General features: G+C 40.1%; 1 protein-coding gene and 1 long non-coding RNA gene across 2 annotated transcripts in view; one reads left to right on the top strand and one right to left on the bottom strand.

Annotated features, from left to right (window-relative positions):
• The window catches only part of LOC101167359 (lipoma-preferred partner homolog), a 99,787-nt gene extending 73,050 nt beyond the window's left edge, over nucleotides 1–26,737 (bottom strand). The window contains exons 1-2 of the mRNA XM_023954483.1: nucleotides 26,608–26,737; nucleotides 19,833–19,955 (exon numbers count right to left, since the gene is read on the bottom strand). Coding sequence (XP_023810251.1) covers nucleotides 19,833–19,955; nucleotides 26,608–26,628 — 144 coding nt within the window. The 5' untranslated portion in view covers nucleotides 26,629–26,737. The remainder of the gene's footprint in view (nucleotides 1–19,832; nucleotides 19,956–26,607) is intronic.
• LOC110014977 lies at nucleotides 233–4,099 on the top strand. The gene is made up of 3 exons (XR_002290026.1): nucleotides 233–691; nucleotides 815–999; nucleotides 3,475–4,099. It is a non-coding gene; the product is annotated as an uncharacterized LOC110014977 (long non-coding RNA).
• Nucleotides 26,738–26,982: the final 245 nt, after the last annotated feature.

Here is a 26,982-nt window from a genome sequence, read left to right as displayed (position 1 = left end):
GCGGGTCTCGTTTGGGTCGTGTCACGGTCACACTGGAGATCACAAAAGTTCGGATTTACTTGGAAATGTGAACGGTCTAGCAAACAATTCGGATTTTTTCAAAAAATCCGAATTGAGCATTAAGCCCTGCAGTGTGAACGTAGCCTTAGACTGAGGCATCTAAATGGCCAGTTTATAACTAGAACAACTTGCAACAAAGAAAAAGTACCATGAACAAAATTAGTACCAACAAAAAATTGTAGGTTATTCTGACAAATATGACCGAGTAGTAGTTATTCATTTCTCTAGAGAAGTCCAAGGGATTTTAGTTTCTTGAAACCAGCGGGTACTTCCTATTTGAAAAGCGATGGGGGAGGGGGTCACTCAGTCCAGTTCTCATTTACAGTCAATGTGATGGAAAAGGTCTTGTGAAATCATCTTTACCAAATGCCTTATGATGCCTCCATGACAAAAGCAATACAGATGAAACAGCTTTCTTTGATGAAAACATTGACCTGATTTAATATTTCATTCCAGAAATCAAGATATGAGTCCGAAGGCCTACTTTAAAAATGCAGCAGAGGAAATTTAGACTCTCACAAAAGTGAAGGTGTATTTCTGTCCTGAAGTATATTTCATCCTGCCTCCCTCGACAGCAGAAGTTCCGCGCTGTCCACAACCATCTGTAATCTATGGCTAATAAAGCATGAGGGTAGGCGATAAATTGCTTGGCAAAGGCTTGCATGACAGCAGATTGGCAATGGCAAATGACATTTGTGCTGACTCCAGCTGCTGGCATGGGGAAGATGTTAAATCACTGATATTTGTGGCGCAGGTGTTCCTGGGAAGAGGCGACTGTTGCACAGGGATCTATCCTTCTGTCTGAAAGACAAGCCTCTCCATCTAATGTCCAGTGGCAGCATCAGATACGCAGGCTGAACCGTTTCAAAACAGAGCTGCTAATGACAGACAATAATAGACAATGAGATGTCAGAGGCGTCTGCCCCCAGCGTCTTTCATGTAAGTAATAATTGTTTTTCACTACTACATATTGGTGTCAGACGTTCAGCCTTTCTAAAAAAGGTCTATCATTAACCTTGGATGGCCTTATTAGGTTACTGCCTGAAGCCAAAAATCATTCAATTACTAAATTTGCAGCACTGCGGAACAAAAAACGAACACTTGTAGTCTTCCAAAATGGGGCAGAGAAACATTTCCCATTGATTTCTGCTTTCAGGTGATCAAAGCCTGCTGCGAATAAACCTCTCAAATGTTTTCCTGCACTGCTGCGCTCCCCTTGTAAGCCCTCTTTTAATCTGTTAAAACAAAAAACAAAAAAATAACACTCATGGAGTAATGTTTTTGGTGAAGAATTACAGAGCGCTGCAATCATCCTAATAAGATGAGACGAAAAGAAACTCCAAGTTTTGGTAAAAGCGTCAACTTTCTCTAAATCCCATCTCATCTATATCAGAGGGTGAGCCCCAAAGGAACTATTAAAAGCTCCAGAAAATACAGTCTGCTCCCGCTCTTGATTTCTGTCTCAGCGATTAGGGGTGATGTTTATTTAAAAAGTGTGTCTGCGTGCACATGTAAGGCAACAGCTCCACTATGCCCTTCAGGAAGTGATATTACTTCATTTAAATGTTTCATGGCTTTTAAATACTCCAGATTATTAATTTATCTTTAAGGCCTAACAGAAGCATTTAGTTTGCAGAGCGCTGGAAATGCAAATTGAAGCCCTCAAAATAATTACGCTGTCATGGTACGTTTTCCACAAATTACATTAGGAGAATAGATACACCTCTTTCTGAAGGCGTTGAAACTATTGAAATGTGCAAAGTCTGAACAAAACATACTTCAATATGTATCCAAAAGAACTAAATACAGTTTGAGTGGTCAAGTGGGTGATAAGCAATTTTACAAATGTAAACAAAAGTAAAATATAAATGGTTCGCCCTCAAGCTGCCATGTAATAATTTCAAAAAGACAGACCCACAAGACTGAGCATTTATATAGAAATAAAACTGTACATTTAAGGAATAATGGCTGACGAAATGAGCATTTTCAGAAATTAACGCATGACATAGAAGCCTGAACCGTCCTCCACTTTGCGTCGGATGGCTTTTTCTGTAAAGTACCTTAATTTCCGATAATGCACACATTGAAGGCCATTATCCTGCTTAGACCATGGTCACTTATAGAAGAAAAAAAAAGTTTTTAGTTCTTTATTCTTGTTTTTTTTTTCAGTTTTGATCGCTTTTTTTTTTTTTTCACAAAAAGCAGACTATTTGTTACGTGGTGCGGCATGACAACACCCTACTGAGCAGGCATCAAAGGAAAGTGAAATATATGCTAATCGTCAGAAAAGCTTGAATATAGCATCAGTTCAGAGAGAAAGTTCACCTCTTACCGCTTGTCTTTGTCCAGATGATGAAGCTAAAGTTTGTTTTAAAGAAGCCAGAGCATTGATATGGAACATTTAAAATATGTGACCAGAACTTATTTTTTAGGTCTGAGGTTTTCACTGTGCGTTATCACTTTTTAATGCACACACAGCAGCCAATCAGAATCGAGAATTCACTCAAACCATAATATTAGTCCTAATAGAGTACAATGCAAAGACACTGAGACAGACTGTTCGAAAAAATGAATTTTGAAGGTGGCAGATCGAGTGCGTGTTTACATTTAGACGTCTTTTGGTGAATTAATCAAATTTCATTAAACATTAGAAAAATCTCAGTGATAGATGGCGCCATCAATAAATCTGATTCCTATTCTAACCTTAGTAAAAAGTGACATCACCATGTTGGAAGGTTGGAAAAGTATAAAATAAAAAAAGCTACACCAGTATGCCCTAGACATCTACTGAGCCGGACTTTGAATGACAAACAATTCATTTCAAAGCTGAGTGAAGCCAAAAGCGTCACACTTGAAGAGCTCAAGACGGGGAAAACATTTGACATTTACCAAATGTTTCATGGTAGATTCAAAGGAGGACTGTTGGAAAGCTAGATATCTAGATATCATTCATCAAAAACTGTATATTTTTCCAAAACTTTTTTTTTAATTACAAAACTCTATGTTTTTCTTGTAGCTAAAGGTCAATGTTTTTGACAAATGGTAACATATTTTAAAAATCTATTTTGGTCAAATCACACCACTTTTGGTTTTGAAAAAAACAAAAAAGAAGTGTTTAACCTGAAAAAGCCAGTTTTCCAGTAAGAAAAAGAAATCGCTTTGACAATAATGTCAGTTTTTTAAAACAGTTTTCAAACATCAATCAGTGAGTAATTTTGTTTTATTAAAATTAAGAGTTCTGTTGGGAGGTTTTCCATCTTATAACTTCTTAAAAATGTCTATGAATCTTCACCTCATCTCCAATCTCACCAGTTTATTATGACATTGATGGGAGCAGGTGCAGACAGTTATTAACAGTTGAATATTCATAAATGCATGAGTGAATAAAAGGAGTAAATGCTTTTCTTTTATTAGGTGCCCTGCAGGAACCATAAAGGGACATAGATCTACTCCCACTTTGGAAGGAAAAGATTGAGCATTTGACCATCAGAGAAGAAAGTTAAGTAACTGAAGTCACAAGAAGAATCAAAGGACAGTCACATCCCAACAAGAATAAAAACAACTTTTTTTCCCCAAGTAACAATATTCAGGCTTTAGAAAATGTGTGTCAAAAGAGTGCTGAAAAGCGCCTGTATTGATTCGTAGTGTGGTTCCTGAGGTGTTGAAGCCCGGCCCGGTCACAGAAACTGCCCATCTGCTGGGGAGAGCTCACTGACATCAGGTCAGATAGACAAGACCTAAAGTGAACGTTGGACGACCTTCATCTCTTTTTAGTGGGCTGTGATAAGACAACAGGAGGTGGGATGTAGTTTTTTGTGACTGCATTGATTTATGCATCCATTCAATTTCTTCTGCAAGAGTGTATTGAACAACATAAAACGTTCCTCCAGGCAAAAAAGAAACTATGAATGAGTAGAAGTCCAAAGGTCTTCTACTGGTAATCTTGGCAAAGTTCCCTTCCTGACGCAGCCCTCTCAAAGCAACCGGGCTTGGGACCGGCACAGAAGTAGAGAAGGGAACAGGGAGCAGCCTGGATTCGAACCCTGGTTTCACGGACGGAAGGCACTGCCAACCAGCACGAGCTAAACCGGCTCCCAAAAGGCCAAGACCAAAGATCAAGCTGAAAAAAAGTACAATTTAATTTAATCTGTTTTAAAAATGTCCATTTGAATCATTCTTATTTCACTGTTGGAGTATAAACAGTTTTTTGTTTTACTTTATTTTATACCAAATCGTTCAAAGTATAGTTGGTTTCCAACTTTGACCCAATTACAATCAGCAATCAGTGCACGTGGAATCAGGAAGTAGTTGGTATTTACATCAGCAGGTTGTTTGCTGCAGCATTTTAGGTAGAATAACGGGAAAAATAAAAATGCATTAAATGAAGTTGATTCCAGGATTTGATTGGCTGGAATTTTTTTTTTTTTTGACAAACAGCCAAACCCATCTGCTTTGATCGTCATGGGAAGAAACACTAAATTTTGACAATGGCATACCGTAATTCTTTTAGCAACTAAACTCAGAGTTGATTCAACGTTCAGCTGTTAAAAACCTTTAAAAAATATCTCCACTAATATAAACTCTATTTCAGATGTCCTTTTATACATTTTTTTCCTGAAAGCCATCCTGCACCATCAGTCTGAAACCTTCTGCTATACACCTTTAATATTTCCTCCTTCCACAAACACCCAGTTTATGAAAGTTTGCACAAACCCCCCATCACAAAAGTTAACCCTCACTCCACACCATGATGCAGACTGACTTTGCAAACAACTTAAGTGTGAAATTTCACAGAGACTCAAGAAAGCCTTTTGACACATTAAAAAAGATTAGGAGAGACTATACACGCCTCGGAGGGGGCTGAGTAAAACTGTTAACTTTGCATTTCAAACCACAAGGGAGGGGGATTTTCTTTCTTTTTTTTTCAGCAAAGCTTCGGGAAAACCCCTCAAGAAGAAGAAGTTCTAGTGGTGTCTTTTTCGACTCATCTAAGCCCTCCGATACTCCTCTCTAAACTTTCTCCCGCTTCCTATTTATAAAACTTAGTTTCTCTCAACTGGAAGCTCCTCTGTCCATTTGCATTCCTCCATTTCTACATTCAGACATTGGGCAATGAGGAATCCCCAAGTGAGGCATTCATGCAGACACAGCTGCATGCAGAAAACCTTGTCAGGGGAAAAATGAATATAGATGAGAAGCGTTTCAAATAAAGGCTGAAATAGATGTTTAGGATTTTCCTCTTAATTTGCAGGTGGTGTCTGATGCCTGTGTGGGAGCCTTTTTTTCATTATTTCGTTTTATCATTTTGGCTCATTTCTAAGATTAACAATAAAAAATAACCTTTATTAAACTTTTATATTTCAATAAATTTCATATTATGTATATAATAAATATAGATGGATATGAATTTACACAGATGTTTGTGTAATATATCTCTATTGCTACATCTAACTAGAAATCAAGTGTTTGTTTTTGAGCAAATACAGTTTGTAAAAAGAAAACTGGTCAGGACTGTACAAAACTAAGAATTCTCTTTTTCATAAAGAATTGGTTGAATTAAAGAGATGAAAAAAATGCAAAACAATAAGCAATTAATTAGCAAATTAAACCTCAGCAGTGTGTCAATCTGAACAAAGCAAAATTTTGCAAAACCTCAAGTGTTGTTTTACAGCTTTCATTTGATTTAAGAGGGTCAGCTGCAGACAGAGGTTGTTCACTTCAACCACTAAATAAACTGATAATTAGATGTGCAGAGCTCTGTTGAAGCAGAAGTGTTGTCAGATGGATCCATGATTTCAGCATCCACACACATCGGTTCTTGTTGCCAAAGGTATTTTAATTACGATTATGCTGTTTTCAGACATAAACAGAAGACCATAGTCTTTTTCTAGGACATACACTATATTACCAAAAGTAAGCACTCACCTGCCTTGACTCACATATGAACTGAAGTACTGTCCCATTTCTAACCCATAGAGTTCAGTATGATGTTGGTCCACCTCTTGCAGCATTTACAGCTTCAACTCTTCTGGGAAGGCTGTCCACAAGGTTGAGAAGTGTGTTTCTAGGATTTGTTTTTACCATTTAGCTCATTGGTGAGTTCATACACTGATGTTGGTGGAGAAGGCCTGACTCTCAGTCTCCACTCGAATTCATCCCAAAGGACTTCTATGGGGTTCAGGTCAGGACTCAGTGCAGGCCAGTCAAGTTTATCCACACCAGACTGCCATCCATGTCTACATGGACCTTTCTTTGTGCACCAGTGCACAGTCATGTTGGAAGAGGAAGGGCCCCGCCCAACCTGTTCCCACAAGGTTGGGAGCATGGAATTGTCCAAAATGTTTTGGTATCCTGAAGCATTCAGAGTTCCTTTCACTGGAACTAAGGGGCCATGCCCACACCATAATTCCTCCTCCACCAAATTTCCCACTCGGCACAATGCAGTCTGAAATATACCGTTCTCCTGGCAACCTCCAAACTCAGACTTATCCATCAGAATGCCAGATAAAAAATGTGATTCATCTCTCCAGAGAAGGTGTCTCCACTGCTCTAGAGCCCAGTGGCGAAGTGCTTTACAATCTTTGATGAGATGGGACTCTCTTTCAATGAGAGTCCCATCCTGACGCCACGATAAAGGTTTTGAAAGATAGGCTGTTAGGGAATTGTTTCCCTTTTTTCCAGAGAAACCAGAAATACCAAAGTCCAAATAGTGTGAAGAAGAATGGACCAAAGTTCTTCAGCAACAATTAAAAAACACTACATTCACACAAGATAAAGTACTACAAGTAAAAATGTATATTTAGTGCTACTCACATTCATTTCATCGGGAATGCACAGGGAACACTTTGGCAATAGATCAAAAGTTAACAGGACCGGGACTTAAGGGATTTTAAGTGCGCCTTATGGTCAAAAAATAGGCTACACTCAAAGAGATAAATTTGTTTTTCGGAACTATGCTCAGAAAAGTATTATTTCTGTCGTAAATGTGTCCCGTTTTGTAATAGATGGGGACTGACTTGTTTGTGGAGAAAGACCCTAGTGGTTTCCTTGTGAACTGACCCGGCTCCACTTCTGTTATAAACCCAAACTTGAGGTCAGAGTGCTGATCCTTTTGTGTAATAAAGAAATAAATAAATAAGATGAGGACACAAATTAGTTCTCCACAATCCTTAAATAGTAGCACGATGCACAAATTCACCAAAGCAGGCAGGGACAATGCAGTTGGATATAAAGAGTTCATCTTGAAATTCACTTATATAGTTACTTTATGAAGGGGTTTCTGGGGGGAGAAAAATATTGAACATTTCCTGGATGATGTAACAACATCATACAAAATAAGCCGTATTACTAAATGATGCAACTGAAACAAAAATTTTCAGAGCTACTGCAAAGTAAAGTAAGAGTCAGTGAGTCACTGATGCTGACGCTTCTGCAGGCGATCTTTGCAAACGAGACAAATGTGTTGGGTTTTTTTTTTTTTTTTTTTTTGCAGGACTTGCGCAGCAGAAACTAATTGTTTCATGCAGCTCCCGCTGAACTTGAGGCCGTCTCTCACCACACATCTCTGACTCATTCTAATGGGTTCTCATGCACTTGTGACCCTTTCACTTCAGGAGGTAAAATGCTGCCTCCCTGAGACCCTAAGTCCCAGCAGCGCTCATCCTAAACGCTGTGATGCCTGGATGAGCTCTTTGTGTTGCATGTGTTGTGTACGCTCGCACATGTTGCTGTATCGATGAATAATGTGCAGTGACAGCAGCTGATGGTAAGCCTTTTAGCACTGTTGCTGGGACTACGTGATGCAAAGAGGCAGGTTACTGTCACAGCTTCCTGGCTCCAACCACATTTGTCATTGGTTCACCCTGCAAATAAAAGACAAAGGGGTGATACATGTGCAGCTTAGTTTCAACTAACAAACACTGACGGAAGCCACTGGGCCCCCAGAGGCATGCTCCTCTCCATACAGTTGGCTGCCCCTGTCAAAACTCAGAACCTGCTGCCCGACTGGTATATGCATGCCAGCGGCACTGCAGCAACAACCTTGCTGCATGCAGCAACAAAGCGCTCAGACAATAGAAGCTTAAACAATACACTGCAAGGAAGGAGTTTAACACCACTGAGCCCTTTAATTACAAGGCTGGAGCGCTGGGTCACTCATAACATTGGGAAGGAAAAAAACAAAACAAGAACACAAAATCGGACACTAAAGACCTAAAGAGAAAATATCAATTGCAAAAATAGCGGCCTGCGGCCTTGACCTTTAGAGAAAATACCAATGCCTTTTCACAGCATGGATGTGAAAGCAATGGAAGCTGGACAACTGATCCTCCACCACTAATACTGCTGAAAATCGAAGGGTTTCTCCTCTAAGCTTAAACTGAAGACTAATGAGATGCACTTTGTTAGACAGTCACTGCTCAATCTGGTCAAAACTTTTGAAAGAGTTCAAATTTATTTTACAATCATTTTCCTTTTTGCCTGGTTCACAGAAATCAATAGAAGAGGCAGAGCAAATGGTAAACTAATGTTTTATTTTTTCCAAACTTCGTTACCAAAATCTGTTTTGGTAACGGACCAAAATCTGCTGCAGCCTAAGAAAATGACACGTTCAATTATGTTACATGTGAAAGGTCAGAACACAAAGAGGTGATAAAAGGAAGAGGTGAGGAGATTACAGGTTTGCTCTTAACTGTTACTCGATTAGCTACATTTGTCTGGATATTGAATTTACTCTGATCTATGTACACCCCCCCCCATACACACACATCCAGGGACAGTCAAAAGAAATGGTCTGCAAACATCCAAAATTAAATAAATTGTTACAAAAAAAACTTGCAATAAGCAAGAAAAATAATGAAAGACATAAAAATTGTAAAGATGGATGAATAGAAAAATAGAAAGAAAAAACAAAAAACCTAAATGCAGCCTAAACAGGGCACAAACTGGTCTCCTTCTGGTGACTGTCCCAAGCACGGTAAAAGCAGATTCTAGTGTCAGGAAGAGGATTCAAAATAAAACATATAAGACATATCAAATAAATCAAAGGAGAAGATAGCTGGATAGATGAACTACTATAATCATAGCTTGGTATTCTAAGCATTTTAGGGGCTAGAAGTGATATAATACAGACTTGCTGCCCCGATATTCTCCCTCCCCCTCTTATTGGGGCTGGCTAAATCCCAGCATGCCCATTTGGCTCCTTTTTGAGACATAAAACATGAGAAAAAAAATCTCCTGTCATTGAATGTCCCTGTTCCATCGTTCTACTGAATCTATTTGTCAAGCCTTCCTCAAATTCCTACAAACTATAAATGCATTTTGACTTTTTTCCTGAAACAGGGGAAAAACCACACACCTGCAAAGCAAGCGGTCACAAAACAAGCAAACTTCTTGCTCTGACAGGAGGATTTGCAGTTGTAAATTACTTACGAAAATTGTATACATGTCGTACACATGGTAAGCATATCTCAGACGTTAGCGTAGAACTATTTTCAGTTTCATTTTCAGCATTTTTGCAGAAAGTTCATTAGCCTTCACTTTTGTTTGAAAAAAAACCTAATTAAATTTCTGTCATAATCCATTCACTGGAATCTCTCAAGGGGAGGCTTGTTTGTGTCCTTGCTGATGGAATGAAATATCTTGCATCTTAACATCAGCAGGAGGATTTATTATAATACCAGACATGAATATTGAAACAGGAGTCTCATATTAGGCCATGTATGACTTGAGTTCAGGGCCGAAACACTGGCCCTGAAGTCGCCAAACCTCACAAAAAGCTGGAGGCGGGAGAGCCGTGGCTGCAAGTTATTCAGACATGTTTAATTCAAAACAGAGGACTGTTTGATCTGAAGTTTCACGGATTGTTCAGTAGAGGACACCGTCAGAGGGTCTTGGGAGGAAGTGCGGAGGGCCCATCGAGCTGTGGTGTTGTGACAGCGAGTGCCAGCTGAAGAGCTCGGTGTGTTGGGAGACGGCGGTATCTCTGCGCGGCTTGACTGGAACAATGTGAAGTCAGGCTTCCTCACGGCACTGATGTGATGGGATCCATCTTAGCAGCATTTCAAGCCCAACTTCAGCAAAACTGTCAGTGGACTTCAATAATTTTTACCATGAGCACATGACAGATTACAAAATAGACATCAGAGTAAAAATACACACGGACAATCCCGTGTCTCTTGTTAAACAGCAGCAGCCTTGTGCCTTTTCATAAATTACAAGCCTAGAATTTTTCAAATAATTTCATTGAGTGCAGGAAATTAAATAACATGATTGATAAATCTTTATGTAATGCTAAAACAGAAACAAATAGAAAACGAATCTTTCAACTTAGCTGCTCTGAATAATTGAAGACTTAGGTGGCTATGGACGATAAAGATCTTCCCCCTCTAATCATCCTCATTTAAGGCTTTTACAGTGTTAGGCATATGAGCCTGTTCTGAATCCAGTAGCAGGTCTTACAACAGCCGCTCAGATGGGGACAGTAATAACCGAAACGAGCACTGGCCCGAAAAACCCCCCACAAAATAGAAAGATCCTCCACAGACATTTAAAACTGGACGAATAATCTTTGACATCACCGACTGTACGTGGAAAAAAACAACATTAAACAACTTAAGTGGCATATTTCAGATGTTTACCTCATTGCTGTTTGAATTTTGTTATCAGGGATTCAATTTTCTGATAGACACTCAAAGAGACTGACTTTGTGTGTGGCCTAATAAGTTTACTGTGTGTTTAAGAAAAAGGGGGTTGTTTAGAAAGTTTTTATTTTTTGCTCGATGAATCCATCAATCTATTTTCTATATCTGCTTATTCCTGTTTAGGGTCACAAGGCTGCTGGAGCCTATCCAGCTACGGTCAGGTGAAGTTGGGGTACACCCTGGACAGTCCATCAAAGGGCCACACAACAACACAGACTCACATCCACACAGAGGCAATTTAGACCAACCCATTAACCTCTGAAGCATGTTTTAGGACTGTGGGTGGAAGCCGGAGTGCCCGAATAAAACCCACTCACGCAAGAGGAGAACATGCAAACTTGTGGTGAATCCATTTAACTGTTTCCCGATTGTGTCTGATTCAGGGGGGTGGAGCCTATCACAGCCGATTCTGTACAATTCAAGGGTGAGTCACAAATCTCAAACAAATGCCTGACATTAAGACTTCAGATTTTCATTACTAGTTGCGTTTTATGCAAATATTTCTTAATATACTTTAATAAAACAGCAACAAAGCCTTTTAACATTTTAATACATTCGAATTTAAGAATTCTTGATGTTTTAGTCACAACCCCACTTATGGGTGGATACGAGTTCTCTGCGGGTGAAAAATAGGCAACATGTGCATTGCAGGTGCACTGCATGAAATTTTAAGATCGTAGATCGATTAACGAGCCTATAGAGGAAAAAGGTTCATGCACATTTTTTTTTAAGGGCATTCTCTGGGCGACAGGTCGGAAGAAAACACAAATGCAAGAAGCAAAGAGGAAAAAAGCGGGAGGTAGGGGAGACCCAGGTGCATCATATATATTTTTCATTCTTTTAACCCCTCCGAACCTTGTGCACTGTACATGGGACCCGTTAGTGCTGTTCAAGTGATAAGTGCGCACCACTTGTACGAATCAGAGTGTAGTTTTCACCTGCACACCCCTTGTGTGCAGCATTTGTGCCCTGTCACTATGGAGCAGATACTCGCACCCAACTAACGACTAGAGTGCAGCGTAAGCACAGTGTATAACAGCCTCTCTACATTATAAGTGCATGTAGCATCATGCTTACAAATACTTCACAATAAACTTACCACACACACACAACAATGGTACGTTCCATTTTCATGACATCCCTTAAGGTGACAGTATGAGCCTCGAAGGAACTGCAAGAAACGAATCCAATTCCCTAAAGATGCAGCTGCTTCTGTCTACGACCCTCCACAGGTCCGAACGATCCAAGAACCCACAGCATCCATATGGGTCAACCCCCTGTGTGGGTGCATGTGACTAAAGCATTTATGTGATTGACATGTAAATGAATGTTGTTGTTTTTTCTCAGACCACTATAACTGACTGCCATCATCAATACTTGATCATCAATGCTTCATCTATACTTCTCACCAAAACCCTTCCACTGATTTTCTTTAAAGTTGATTTTCTAAAATGAGAGCACTTGGACTTCTCTTGACTGTAGTGATGACTCTACCAAATGCACAACTCAACACAACAACTCAAAGAGAAGAACATCTTACGTATGACATCAGGTTTTTGTAAATTGGAGCAGACATCTCCCATCTCACAGCAGACTGCGGTTCTTTCTTGAATCTCATTTGGGTCTACATTAACATTTTGGGAATGCATCCATTCCTGCAGCTTGGTTTGCAACTTTGTCAGGTAATAACTTCTGCTCGTGCTGTCACTGAACTCCTGAACTGACCGTCCTAATTCTTGATGTTCATGTATTCTAACTTAGTGTAGTCATAACATATATATTCATTCAGATCTTTATTAATGAAAGTCTACCTCCTCACGACTGACATGTGCACATTAATTGTCCCACACAGACACAAACCAAGGGTTAGCGTTTTGGCTTTCGACCGAGGTGGTCTTGTGACTAAACTCAGTCACAACATACTCGGACCAGAAAGTTTTGGTACAGCCAGAGGGGAGCTGGATGACGGCTGAGCAGTCCCACATCTTTAAATCTATTCAGAAAGAAGCTGCTGCACTTAAAGCAGCACACAAGCAATCCCAGACTTGGATACAATGGGACAGGGCTGGGGAAGTTGCCATGGATGTAAGTGTGTGTCATTTAGTGAGTCTGGGTCTTCAATATTTTATTCATCGCACTGCACATTGTTTCACAGTGTGTGGATGAATCAGACAGAGAGCTTTTTAATTTTAACCTAAGTCTTATTACAACAGACAGAATCAGATCACAATGAGGTGAGGCTCCAATGGTAAAAGTACATTAGTGTTTAATTGGGACAAAGATGTCACTTCTTAACGTGTTAAAAAGCTATTGGGTCATATTCAAACAGCAATTCCTCACCTATACATTGTTTTCTTGTTGAACCTGTGCATCCATATGGAGCCCTTAGAGACCTCTGGCTTCCAGGAAGGACTTTTTTCAATATGCTTCAGTGACATGACTTGGCAAACATTCTCAATGAGTAAAAGAAGAGCAACAATATTTCAAGCCCATAATTGTGATAGTGTGTCTTTTCGCTTTCAGTCAAATCTACTCTCTCTATGCAGGATGGGAATACAAAGACTGGCAGCTGGAGACATCAACTAAATCAGCTATGACAGAACTTGAGTGGATTAAAATACGTTCTCATGTTGAGATCGAGTTATGCATTTCGGTTAACTCCACCCAGTAGTGAACTTCTGCCCCGTTTTCCTGATGAAAACATCATGATATTAAATTCGGTTTTGACAGTGCTCCATTAAACTCTTGTAGCGTCTCAGTGGAAGGACCTGCAGATCCATTTGTTTACTACAAACGCACCACAGGTCAGTGTGAATTAGAAGTCACGCCAGCTGACGCCTCTGCAGCGGTGCTGCTCTGGTGCATGTTGAGCACACTGTTTTGACACCATCTGGGCCTCCTTGTTAACTCCCCGACAACAGATTTGACATGCTTAGACAGGCCTACGCTACACATTAGTGGGGCTATGGGGCTCAGATTGCAGCGTGGCACACTTAAAGGGTTTAGCGTGAACAGGCTCTCTTGTGTTTCCTGAACCATGTCAAACAAGAGGAATTATTAAATATTAGAGGTACTTAAACAAGCTGCAATAAAGTTTGACAGGAACTCAAAGTGGAATAGCAGGACCACCAGGAGCAAGAGAGTGTTGGACAAGCTGGACTGCATTCCAAAAGGTTTACAAAATGAGTAAAAAAAGGTTTCTTCAACTTTAAGGTTTTTCCTCTAATGTTCATAATTAGGTGACGAGTCTTATAGAGGTCCAGACTTTTGTTTTTAACCCATCCTGCAGACTTTTTAATGTAGCTACGCAGCTTGTTTCTGGCAGAAAAAACGATTGATTTTCAGGTTTAAATGCACAGACGTAACCTGGTTCTCCACACTCCTCTTATCGCACTTTTTGTTTTGTCATGTAGTCTGGGGTTTTGACTACCTGGTTATTCCTGGTAGATCCACTCCAAAGAAATTGTCTTTTTGATTTCTTTGGGGCACGTGCATTTACATTATTTAGAAGCATTGAAATGCACTCAAAGGAGGGCCTGACAACTATGTTTATGTCAAGGATTTTCTAAGAAGAAACCACGACTCCTAATCCAATATTCTAGTTCAGAAACCGATTCAGCCCAACATTTAAACAAATGGCATAAATCTAAAACTGCAGACCCAACACACACAAATGCAGATTATAAACACGGTCAACCCAGCCAGGATATTTGACACACCGTTCACTATAATTAAACTTGAATTAAACTGAATTTGTACAGCAGAATTTCAACTACTTTCTACTTTCATCTGAATGTCAAGCGGTGGGTTATAAATGTACAGGAAACTGTTAGCCTGAATAAAGCTTGAAATGAAGTGAAATGAAACGTGTACATTTGGAACAAATAAACTTTTTTTTTGTTGCTCAAAATGTACAAGTTTCAAATAAAACAAAAATAAATTCCTTTTGTGACAACTCCAAAGTGTTGTTCCATCTGAAACAGCTTTTTGACCGTTTGAATTCCCTCTGTGTATGAAAAGTGTTACACAAACATGGCTCTATTGTCTCTCCTGTGTGCAGTGAAGTTCTTGCAAATTTTTCCCAATATTTAAAGCAAGAATTGCTAGCTTCTTTGGCAGGGAAGAGTAGGGGCTGTTTTTAAAAACATGCTGAGCACATGAGCACATTGCAATACCAGTGGCAGTATTGTGAGGGTGGAAGAGCTCCACTTTACAATGAATCACCAAAATGATTGGCTGGTTTCTATAGAGCTGGGTCAAAGCCTGTTGTCCAGGTCAGCTTGTCCGGATGGGATGTCATCAAACTGTGGCTTTTATATTAACAGAGAAATAACAGGATCCCTGCTACAGGCCTCAGAAGTGAAGTTTGACTGTCACTTGTCAATCAAAGGACCACATCCCTTTGCTAAAACCCATTTTAAGGTCAACCAGAAACAAAATATCACTATACTAGATATGCCAAATAGTTAACCCTTATATGGCACTATAAAGGTCCTTAAACCTTTAACACTAGAGATGTCGATGTTCTTGGGTAAGTGTCTTACCCAAGAACGCTTTGATTTGTGACTGGGAACCACCAACCCACCGCAGAGACATGACTGTTTAACCTCTGAGTCACAGCTGCCCAAGAAATGAAAGTTAAACTACAGAGATTTTTAGAATTACCTGGAAAATCACATTTTTACATCTACAGAATGTCTCTGTAGATGGGATGATGATTGACTTGCTTTTGCAGCAAGGCTCCAGTGATTCGGGGTTGAAGTAAACCTTGACCAAGTCATGTTTGCAAAAGAGCTCTAGAAGTCAAAGAGTTGCTCCTTGTTAACCATCTTCCAGTCTCCATCTTGATAAAAGGCTTTATGACACTATAAACAGGTCTTACTGAACTCTTGTTTGATGTGTTTTCTGTTGGTTTGAAGATGCTGGTAAACATTTAAAAAAAAGAGGAAAAACTCATTCCTTCTTATTTAATTGACTTAAGCAGTGAAACTATTCAATTGTTATTTTTTGTAAAGCTTTTGTTGTCAGCTAGAGCCATTTCAGCAGATGATACCTCCTTGTTGGTTTGATGTGGACTTTTTGGAGTTCTGAGGAGTGGAAGGATAAATGAGGAAGAATGAAACATAACAGTTAAAATAAGGAAGAGGAGGGTTTCCTTTAAAACAAATTCAAGTGAGAGTTGAATCATAGCCAAAAAGAGCAGAATGAGGCATGATAAAATCTTTAAAGCAAACCGAGAACAAAGGGGAAAATCTTTTTTATTGCTTTTTTATGAATATATTTCAAACGTTATAAGAGCTGAAAACGTGTCATTCCTGATGTTTTATGTGAATAAACACAGAGGTTTTGATACATATCTGGAAGCACAAGGAACAAACACTGTTATCAGGTTTGGCTTAATCTCTGCTGTCACAGGATAAAGCAAACAAGCTGTAACTCAGACTTAGTTAAGCATGTCAAAAAACAAATTACGCTAAAGATGGAAGTGCACAGAGAACAAAAGAGAATTATATAATGAGCACATTTCATTGCCCACTGTTATGCCGCAGAGAATACCAACTAAAGCAAACAAAATTGTTATGATGAAAGTGGAGCACTGGTGCATACTGAATGTTTGCAAGAATGCTGCTCACAATTTTTATGAATGAGCAACAATAAGTGGTTTAGTTTCATCTGGAGGAGGGTGTTGGTGGGGGGGCTGAAGGCCCCTAAAATTTAACAGTAAGGGAGGGAGTGTGATGCGGCTTGATGATGTTACAGAGCTGGCTCTTGAGTCTCTTGTGTACCAAAAGCAGCAGAACCGGGGCGTTTGTTGCACTTTTGCTCGCACGAGCAGAAGATCGCAGTGTGCAGTTGTGAACGAAACCCAGCCTGCGATACACACACACACACACACACACGGCGGTGTGACGTGGCAGAACAAAATGCTTTGAAAGAGCACGAGCAGAGACCGGCAGGAGCAGCTGGATGGGGGAAAAGGTCAACCCAAGTTAATCAACTAGAATCAGCATCAGTTGAGTAGAGCGTCGCTGTGTCTGCGTGCGTGATCATAAACTAAGCAATCAAACAGAAATCCAAATCTTTTCCACGTGCAAAGAGCTGCGAGGGACGAGAGGAGCGGAGGTAAAAGGGCATCATGATAGCACAGAGATGTTGGGAAAACACAGTCGCTTCAGCAAAATGTCGGATGCACAGAATTTCATGATTAATACATGTCAGAGCATGCATGTGCACTCTGCTGACACAGGTGGCCTGGCTTTACACCTTTAACCTCAAAAGGTTGGAGCACATTATGATAAAAATAAACAGGCAGTGGCTTTGACCCTGACAGGTAAAACCGCTACAAGAGCCATACATTAGTCAGAGCCCGGTTCAGGATGTGGGCTCTCACACGGCTGTACAGGTGCACATCAATATTTCATGCGCTGTTGACAAAGGCTTTCAGGCTCCTGCTCTGATATACGCCACACTTTTTTTGCCCTGGGAGAGGCAGGCACTTATACTATATTTTATTTAGGAAAAATGCACACATGTGTGAGCCGCATGCATACAGGCGGTTTGGATTGAAAGAAATTGAAATTTCCAAAAATGTAAAGACTAAGATAGAAAGGGCGAGTTCAACATTTGTAGCAAAAAAACGAAAACTGATCCGATTCTGCGACTAAAGTTTATCCAGCAGTCTACCAAGGATTGCAAAAGGTTTCTGCTAAGCTGCATGTATAAACTGATGTCAGATGTCACAAAAAGCTTTTAAAGTTCAGATGTAATCATCTTGTACGGTTATCATCTAAAGGCTGCTCAACATTTTGCAAGGGCAGAAGTTTCCCTAAAACCTGTCCGGTAAATATCAACCTTCAGGAGAACCTCAAACGCAGGACTCCTGGGCACTCCTGACAGCACCAGCAACTGCAGGTATGATCGTTTTAGCGTTTAAAGATAAAGCAGAACAGTTACGTTCTGAGGAAGATTTGTCTGCAACTCTCCATAAAACTAGAGAGGGTCGAAGGAAATTAGCTTCCATCATTGACCAATAATTGGATTATCAACTTTTTGAGGGAAAAACTGGATTTGTTGCAGGATGCTTGTAACCTTAAATTGAAATTGTCTTTTTAACATGTTCCTATAGCTTTTTCCTGATGATGGAGAACATGTAAAAAAACAATTTAAGAGTATTTATTAATTAAAATCATCGTGATGGATCAGGAGCAGATGAAAACACGCGGTCTGGGCCAAAGTCGGCCTGCTCCGCTCCGCTCCTCCTCTTCACCCAATCCAAGTACGTCTTTGTTTTCCTCGTCTGAGCTGGTTTCCGGCTCAAAACTGTACGACTGGATAGCTCCGATATTGATTACCATTTTCTTTTATGTTAGCTTGGTGCTTTAAGCTTGCACAGGAGCGTCCAAAAAGAGCTCTCAGCGACGGGGAGGGGAAAAGGGGACGGGGTTTCTAATGAGCTACAGCCAATGCGCAGAAAATATTTTGATTTTGGCTAAAAACTGCATAATCATAATTTAAAAGAGCACTGGGAACGATTTTACAATAGATCAAAAATATTTGGAGTGGGACTTTAACTACAGATGTTGAGCTTGAAACTCCAGATGGACATGAAAAAATATTTAAACAAACTTATAACAGCATGTGATCTTTACAGCTTGTTTTCGACTGTTTAGTTTTAGAAATAAAATGTCACCTCGACATGAGGTTTTTGAAGTCTTGAGGTAAAGTCATTGAAATATAACATCAAGTCCTCCAGTTTGTTTGCCGTCAACTGTATCTCATAAATCTGTGAACAAGTCTTGCAATCGTGGTTTTACAGAAGGGGGAAGTTTGCATCTCTTCCTTCTTGTCTTACTTCTGAAATACAGAGGTTAGGATTGCTTAAACAGATTTCTATTGGGTTTCTGCTGCATTTTTGTGCATGGAGATGTTTAAAATAGTTCACAAGGATCAGAACGCATCCCCACTTTGAAACATCGAAGACTGTTTTCATTTCACCAGCTTTCAGCAACAAATGAGGTTTTATGGAGGCAAGATTTTCCAGTGGTATGTTTATATCAACTCTTTTATGTTTTATTGTCTTTTATTGAGACCTGCATTGTTAAGCACGGCGTCTTTTTCCACAAATTCACCCTTTTAATGTAACAGTTTTTCCTAAACACAAATAAACACTCTCATGAAGAGCCTGTAGATCTCAATATCTACAACTTGCATGAGCGCAAAGCCCCTCTTCTGAGGTTAAACGAACAGACGTGTCAATTATTTATTCTTGCTCTCAGTCTAACGTATGCATCCTTTAATTAGTAACGAAAGCAGAACAATAGTCAGAAATGTGAACAACCCAGGAAAATATCCACACAACAATCTAACCCCTTAACACTTCAGCAGAGGAACATCTAATCTCAGTATGACCCGTTATAGGGAGGACGCTTTCCCGCTTGCATCTTTTTCCTGAATGTCTGCATGTTGCTGAGAACTCCAATGAGCCCCCCTACTCCAAACACATATGGTTACTCCCCACCCCCCTTTTTTTTTTCTTTTACTTGCATGTCCTACATTTATTGTGTGTCAAACTATTTAGTGAACTGCCCAAGGCTTTGACTTTTTGGAGTTGCTTTTAATATCGTTTAAAATCAGACGATGATATAGGTCACGACTCATTTTGTCACCAATCAAATAAAAACGCCACAAAAGGGTCTCTACAAGTGAAATGGTTGAAAAGTTGCATCATCGGTCTGTGGTTTGAATTCTGTCATTGTGTCTTCCCTGCAGCACTGAGGCAAGAGTTTGGAACTGTTATATAAAAAATATAAAAATGCATGGAAGCTAAACAAAAAGAGAAAAAAAACAAAAATTTGGGTCCAAATTTAAAATACTAAAACGCTCTCGTTTTCATTCTTCAATACATGGATTCATTCATATTGGTAAGGAATGTCACAATGCCAGATATGTTTCCCCTTCAAAAGTGTTAAGCAAAACAAACATTTGAATGCTCGAGTGCTTTTAAAACCCCACAAAAGCACTGTTTGCCTGTGTGTGCATGAATCTTCGTGCGGAGGCTCGTCTGCGACATACTTGCGTGCTGCGCGGCTTGCTGGGAGAGCTGTTCTCCAGGTCTGCCAGGATGCTGGTGAGAGAGTCGATCTCTGCATCCAGACTGGAGCGCCGCTCTTCCAGGGTCTTCTCAGGTCCTTTTATCTGTCAGGAAACATCCAGCAAAGCTGCTTCAGAGCAGATTCAGACACTTTGCCTTCACTGTGAACTGTCATCCTCACGCTCTCTGACTCTTTAAACATCAAGTGGGCTGTCATTGTCTTTTACTGTCTTTTCATGGTACTGTAAAGGTCTGATTGATGGGAGTGCTGCTGTTCTTTCTGCAGGTTTTCCAGGTCTGCAGCTTTGGTAGACTCAGCATGTAGCTCCGGCCTCGTATACTGGTACTTAGTATTCAGAGAAACTCTTATTGGGGTTTTGAATCTTTAAACATTGTGTTGTGTTTAGATTCTTGCCAAGATCAACCCTGCAATCAAATCAGCAAAAGTTTGGCAAATAAACATCATCATACTGTCTCTTCTCCTTTTATTGAGTCATGATTAACTGAATGACTGACATTTTTTGAAGGAGTATGAATAATAGCTTATTGGATTTTTGAAACATAAAAAAGCTAGGTTTGTTTAAAATAAACTGCATTCTAATATTAAAAGTCCGCCATAATCAAATCAAAGTTTTGTTTTTTTCTGAACCATGATCATTTTTTAGTAAAAAACCAACAAAATGTGAAAAAGAAAAGACAAAAAAAACAAACAATTTTACTCTCACATAAAAAAGTCTACATTAAATGTGAGATCGTTTTTACCAGTAACACTAGCAAAGTGAGCAACTATAATCAGCCAAAGACATTGCAAGCATTTTGAAAAAGCTTTCAGTTGGGACGTAGAAACTGAAATAAACGGGCCAAAGAACCTGCTCTGCTCCATTCTGATTCATCCACTTGCCAACAAATAAATACATCAACCTCTTCATTTTCTGCAATATGGCCCTCTAATTTTGTTGCAACACTAATGTGAGCTTGGGATTGTGAGGGACTGTGGAAGAGTGTAAACAAAGGGATGATGGAATCTCAGTGGAGGTTTACTTCTGTACCAACAGTCCCGCCCACAACTCAGCGGCAAGTTACTCATGAACTACTGCCTGCCGACACAGGTATTTCGATGTTGCCAAGCATAGTTAAAACACCACTGGAAACTATTTTACAGTGGATAAAAAGATGACTGGAGTGGGACTTTAAATGACCTTTTCAGTCTGCCACAGAAATCCTGTCAGTCATTTTGAGCATTGAGTTTGATGAAATATTTGTTTTAGAAGAAGGAGAAAAGCTCAAGTTAATGACGATCCTTTAATGACAGAAAAAGTGCCTGCGTGCTGCTTAAAGCCGAAACTCCTGACACTGTTTTAGTTTCCACTCGCCCTCAGAGTCCTTCAAAAAAAAGGGCATATTAACACCAGACAGAGACATCTGCGGGGGAGAAACTCCAGCAGCAACGCTTCATCTGAAGGACAGTAGAGAACACCTCTCATCTCTTTACTCACACCACACCTTTTCTACTTTCAAGTCTATTTTCGCTGAGATTTTAGATACAATCAGACCTACAACCGTTGAAACTTTCCTGATTCATTAGACAAAATCATAATACGTGAAGAGAGCTTCTGCACAGAATTCCCAGTTATTTCTCTGGAATGACCGCCGCTCTTCCTCCTCTTTTCTTTTTGTCTGCACTTTGCTACAACTTCAAGAAGACTTCTTGCAACTGGCCGCGGGAGCTTGTTGACTCGGTTGGATCAGTGACTGCTTCTTATCCTAATGTTCTGTGTTTGGATTACCTGTCACAATCCATTACAGGCAGGCTTTGCCTCCATTTGGAGCAGACCTGCCGCTGAAATCACCAGTGGGGGTAAACAAAGCCAACGCTAATAGCTTTTCTTAAACCAACACGGAAGAAAAAAACAACAAAAAACAGGCAAACCTGTTTAAACGGTCACGACGAGGAGCATGAAAGGAAATATGGCCGTCTTAGTTTGGTGGAGGAATTTGCCGTAAAGGCCTTCAGAATGAGGACATCAGCCAAAATGGGAGATTTGTCTTTCCCTCTGTGTAAAGGTTCAGGCTTTTATGTGTCATAATCCAGACGTCTTTCTCACTGGGTGATGAAGAGAGTATTTCTGCTCATAAATACCATTTAATCCCAGATCATCCAGTATAAAGAGAAGGGGAAAAAAACGGACTTTTCCACCAATTTCTGTGGACTTTGCTGACAATTAGCAGTTCTGCCCTTATTTTAGACCAAGAGATCAGGAGAGTTTGAATGGATGAAGCAAACTGCAGGCCACTCTTAAAAAGTGACCAGCTGTCTTAAGAGAAACACAGAGTCTTGAAGTCTGTGAGGAGGAAGTTTAAGAGCAAAACACTTTTAACAAACGAGAGTCAATAGCTCTTGCAAGCACTTCTCAGAAATTTTAGAAAAGATGCCTAAAATAAGACTCCATGGTCAAGTCAGATGGGTTTTTTTTTCTGGAATAGTGTCTGAGTGTTAGAACGCTTTCACTGCAACAAGAACCATGTTTAAGCAAACTCATCCTAGAACTTTATAGAGGAAAAACAAAAGTTTATTGTTTAATGTGTCTATTTAGGAATAAGATGTGAGGATGACGAGAGAAAGGTTAGCAGAAGTTAAAGCAAAGGTTAATGCGGAAAAGAAGAAACAGAAGAACAACAAAATCGTTCGAGCATTAACCCTTGTGCTATCCTATGGGGTCAAGATGACCATTGAGGTGTTCTCCCTACCATGACAAAGGTGGATAAAGGTGGAGAGGATTTCATGTGATCCATGGACACCAGTGAAGATCATAAATCATTGAAGAAAAAAGGTTCAGAGCACTGTCTAGTGGGGTCTAGATGACCCAACTCCCAATGTTAAAGTGCCTAGGATAGCACGAGGGTTAAGGGGGTGTCTGCAATTACGGAAGAAATCAGTTTAATCAGTGGTTGGAATACTTTGGCTTCAAACTGCCATGGCAAGTCAGGTTATCCTAAACCCCAAAAGCCGTAAGCACTGCCTTGACGGGTGGATACATGCTGTCCGCGGGTGAAAGATGGGATAATCCTGTTTAGGACACGAAAAATATCAAGGTCATCGTTCGCTCTCAGAGCCCGCAAAGCAAAGACGTTCATGTCCACTTTTTTCTACCCGAATGCTGGTCACATCAAACACGTATCAAACACTATACAACCCACGAGAGGAAAAGTATGTGAGGCGCAGATGTGTCGTGCAGAGATTTCATTTTCTTAACCCCCCCAAATCCTGCACACAGCACAAGTAGCTGTTAATGCAAATCAATTGATAAATGTGCAGTCAGATTTCCTCAAAGATTAGAAAATGAGGTGGGTATTTACTGAGGGTGTAATGATCAATCAATTCATCGATGAATCCATTTCTATTCCCAACCAGGTTTCCCATTTTTATAATGTCTGAAAAGGAAAAAAAGCACATAGCCTGGCCTCAGTGGGAAGCATAAGTTATGAGAATGTTTGTCGGACAGATGATTGTAAACAGTCATGCCTGTACGTGACTGAATGTAATAGCAACCATAAAAGGAAAATATGTTAATTGACAGACATCAAATGTGGACGACAGCTCCATATTTTGTCCTTATTTTTGGTACATTTCATCAAACAATGGTGGACTCATCACAAACTTGCAACAGTAAGAAATGAAATCAATGTGGTAATCAACACAAGGAGAGTTAGAACAGAAGTTTGCATAAACACGTTTTTAAGATACTTTTTCACAGATGAATTGTAGAGTGTAGAGTTGACTATGACAGGGAATTCCAGAAGGATTTTCAGTGTATCTGCAACAGACACACACACACACACATACACATGCACACATATTCAATTTCTAGAAGGACTTATTGTGATAGGTTTAGTGCCAGAGAATCAACTGTGTTAAATCAAGCTGTGCTTCAGTGAACCAGCTGGATGACTGTTCTGCATTCCTTTCCAGAGGCCAGAACTTGCAGAAGTATAACCGCTTTATTTGCAGAAAAAGAAGAAAAATAGGATTCATTTCATGAAGAGTGTCGCTGAAATTCTGCACAGCGGGACAGAAATGCAAAGACCGTGTTGTCACCAGTCTGTGTTCTGCTCAACGTGCAGTTCATGAGTGAAGTATCGAACTTGTGAGCTTCCCACTATAAGTTACTCTGCAGCTCCAACATCAACACAACCACTGAAAACGCTGAATAACACACACATGTCATTCTCAGTTGAATACATTATTTCTGTTTCAATGCTTTCAATGGAGCTGTCAATAATTTTTATCTCAAAAACCAACACAACAGTAATATCTATGCCTGAAAAGAAGATACTTTAAAAAAAACATCCATACATTTCATGGACTAATGCAGCATTTTCTTTTTTAAAATCAATATGATACACTAAATGTGTTTAGTGTAATCACTGCCAGAACCAAAAGAACCAAGTCATCCTGACTAGAAATTTGTTATTCAACAACTAGGAGTATTCATACTTGTTTGAATGCAATGTGATTTTTCTCTTTTTTTAAAACACTTTCATAGATTAGATTTTTGTACCTTGTTCAAAAATTTGAAACATATGTTTACTCTCAAACAGAAAAAAGAAATGACCAGTCAACTTGGCTCACAGCTAAAAAGTCATGTAGACATTTTATCAAAGCTGTGTCATTTGTGCTTCCACACATTGACTGTATAAAAGAAGTGGACAGAGTGAGTGCGATGTCACCTGTAGAAAATGACTTGTTTCCAGTTCAGTCAAGTCGCCATTTTTTGTGCAATACGGACATCGCCATGTCGGATTCAGACATTGTCAGTAAGCAGTGATGGTTCCTGGTCGGTCTGAGTCATCATTTCTATGGCAACCACTTTCACCAATCAAGAGTGAGCTTGTTTGAAGTCAACATCCCTACCACCTGAGGGTGGGCTCGGGGGAATCTGTTTAGCAAACATTTTGAACTTGAGACCACATACTTTTATTTAGGACATCCGATTGGCCAGTTCATAACTTGAATAAATTTAACTTCAGCAAATAAGTAAGTGAGTAATAAGTAAGTATTAGAAAAAAGAAGCTTATAGAATTATTGGTTTAAGACTCGTAGTGACCATTATTGAACCCTAACAAATCTATTCTTTTAGAAGAACAGCCCTATTGTAAAGACAAAGCCGGAAATGCTCCATTAAAAATACAATTTCTTTAGCAAAAAAGGTTAAATGGTGAATTAGAAGAGAGTCCCATTCACTGAAGCTGGAGTGGCTTCTGTTGTTTTACCCAAATATTTGGAAAATGTCATCAGAAATACCAGGCATAGTTGGAGACACACCCCTCCAAAACAGTCCCTCCTTTGTCGTCCTGTTGTGTGCGAAAAGAGGCGAGATCACTTCACCCATTACTTTTTATGGGGGAAAAGACGCACTTTAGTTACTGACAGCCACAGGAGGGCTTTACAACTAGAGACGGTTGCTCAAGAACTGATAAAGAAGACAAGACAGACAAGCAGAATATGGAAAGCAACCTCTAAAACAACCAAACGATGGAACGTAACCTACAAAAAAGTATACAAACACGTTTTAAATAATGCGATGTATGAAGTTTAAAAGCTTGTGTTTGCTGGCAGTAGGACAGTTACTGTAGGTTAGGAGGACCGGGCTTCTTTTAAAGTTCAACCACAGAGTTTCAGACGAACAACAATACAAAACCCTTTACAAAGCACAAAGGAAAAACACTCTGCTTCAAAAGCAGCAGTTCTACCCGCTTCACAACATCTTCAGATGAGTCATTTGTGAAGTATATTTAGAGAGTGAAACAAAAATCACAACAGCCACATACTTTCATTTAAACCCAGCACCGCAAGGTTTCTTGGAAACGCATCTTCCTATTTAGGCGACTTCTTGTCACCTTCCACATTAAAGGAGGTGCCACACTGACTCATGCACAGATCTTAAACTGACAACGAACAAAGTGGGTTCGAGTCAGAGAGTCAGATCGTCAGATCAGTACTGATCAACGGGAGCCCTGTGAGAAATAGAGAACGGCAATTCTGCAAGAACAACAAAGTGGGCACTGCTCTAAAATAAGGGCCTCCCTGAGCTTTGCTGCTTTGTTAAAAAGGTTCTTGAAGATTTCCAAAAATGCAGGTTCATTTTTACCAGTCGTTTTGAATTCAGCGTCTGTTTCTCCGAGTTCTGCGAGCTGTGAGGACTTAAAGGGAAGCAACTCCACATGCTGAGCTGACTGAGACGTTAAAAGTCAAAAGCGCGTGTTGTTTACATGAGAGTCGGAGTGATCGAGTGTTTAGGAGCCCTCGCTATTTACAGATTGGGTGTGAAGGGCCGTGAACTCGCACACGTTTTAGAACTTGATTAAATGATGCAACGTGGTGACTCCACGCTTACAAAGAGAGCAAACATTAAAGGCGCGAGAGCGCTCGGATCAAATGAAAGTGCTCACAGAGACCTTTTGATTTTTCGGAGCAGCTTACACTGAACAAAGGAATGTGAACCGCGGGGAAGATATCTCTGCAGAGGTCAAGTGCTGAGCTTCAGGCCAGATAGTCCAGAGGGGCCAGATGCCTGCGGGTATTATGACAAGCAAGGCAGAGATAAATGACCGAGCTCCACCAATAGGTGTCAGCCTTCCATCCATCCTTTCAGAGCGCTGGGGAGGAATGTGTGTGTGTGTGTGTGTGTGTTCACTCCGGACAGAAAACTCTGCACAGCACCTTAAAAATCAGAGGCATTCAGCGCCTCCTCTCACCTGATAATCGTAGGAGTTCATCAGCGGCGGAGGAGGGAAGGAGCCTTGCGGTGGCGGCAGGCCGGGGGACTCGTGGACAGGTGGTGGAGGGGGAGGGAGGTCCGCTGGGATGGAGACAGACACACGGGGAGCAAAGAGAGACAAAAACAGTTTATTTATTACTTCCCCTTTTTTGTCTGCAGCCAAAGTGTCACGTTTCAGAGCGTGCACCGTCCAACCAGCACACAAACATCTCTTTTGCAGCAGCACATTTTGAGGTTTTGAAGCTTTGGATACAATCATAGATGCCAGAAAGGATCTGCAAATTCACAAATCAAAGGCGAAGTTCACAATGTATTAAGAGTCAGGCAGAATAAACGGGATGTAATGAGTCTA

This window comes from Oryzias latipes, chromosome 4 (genome assembly GCF_002234675.1).
Source record: "Oryzias latipes chromosome 4, ASM223467v1".
Taxonomy (NCBI): Eukaryota; Metazoa; Chordata; class Actinopteri; order Beloniformes; family Adrianichthyidae; genus Oryzias; species Oryzias latipes.
This window is presented reverse-complemented; position numbering and strand designations above follow the sequence as displayed.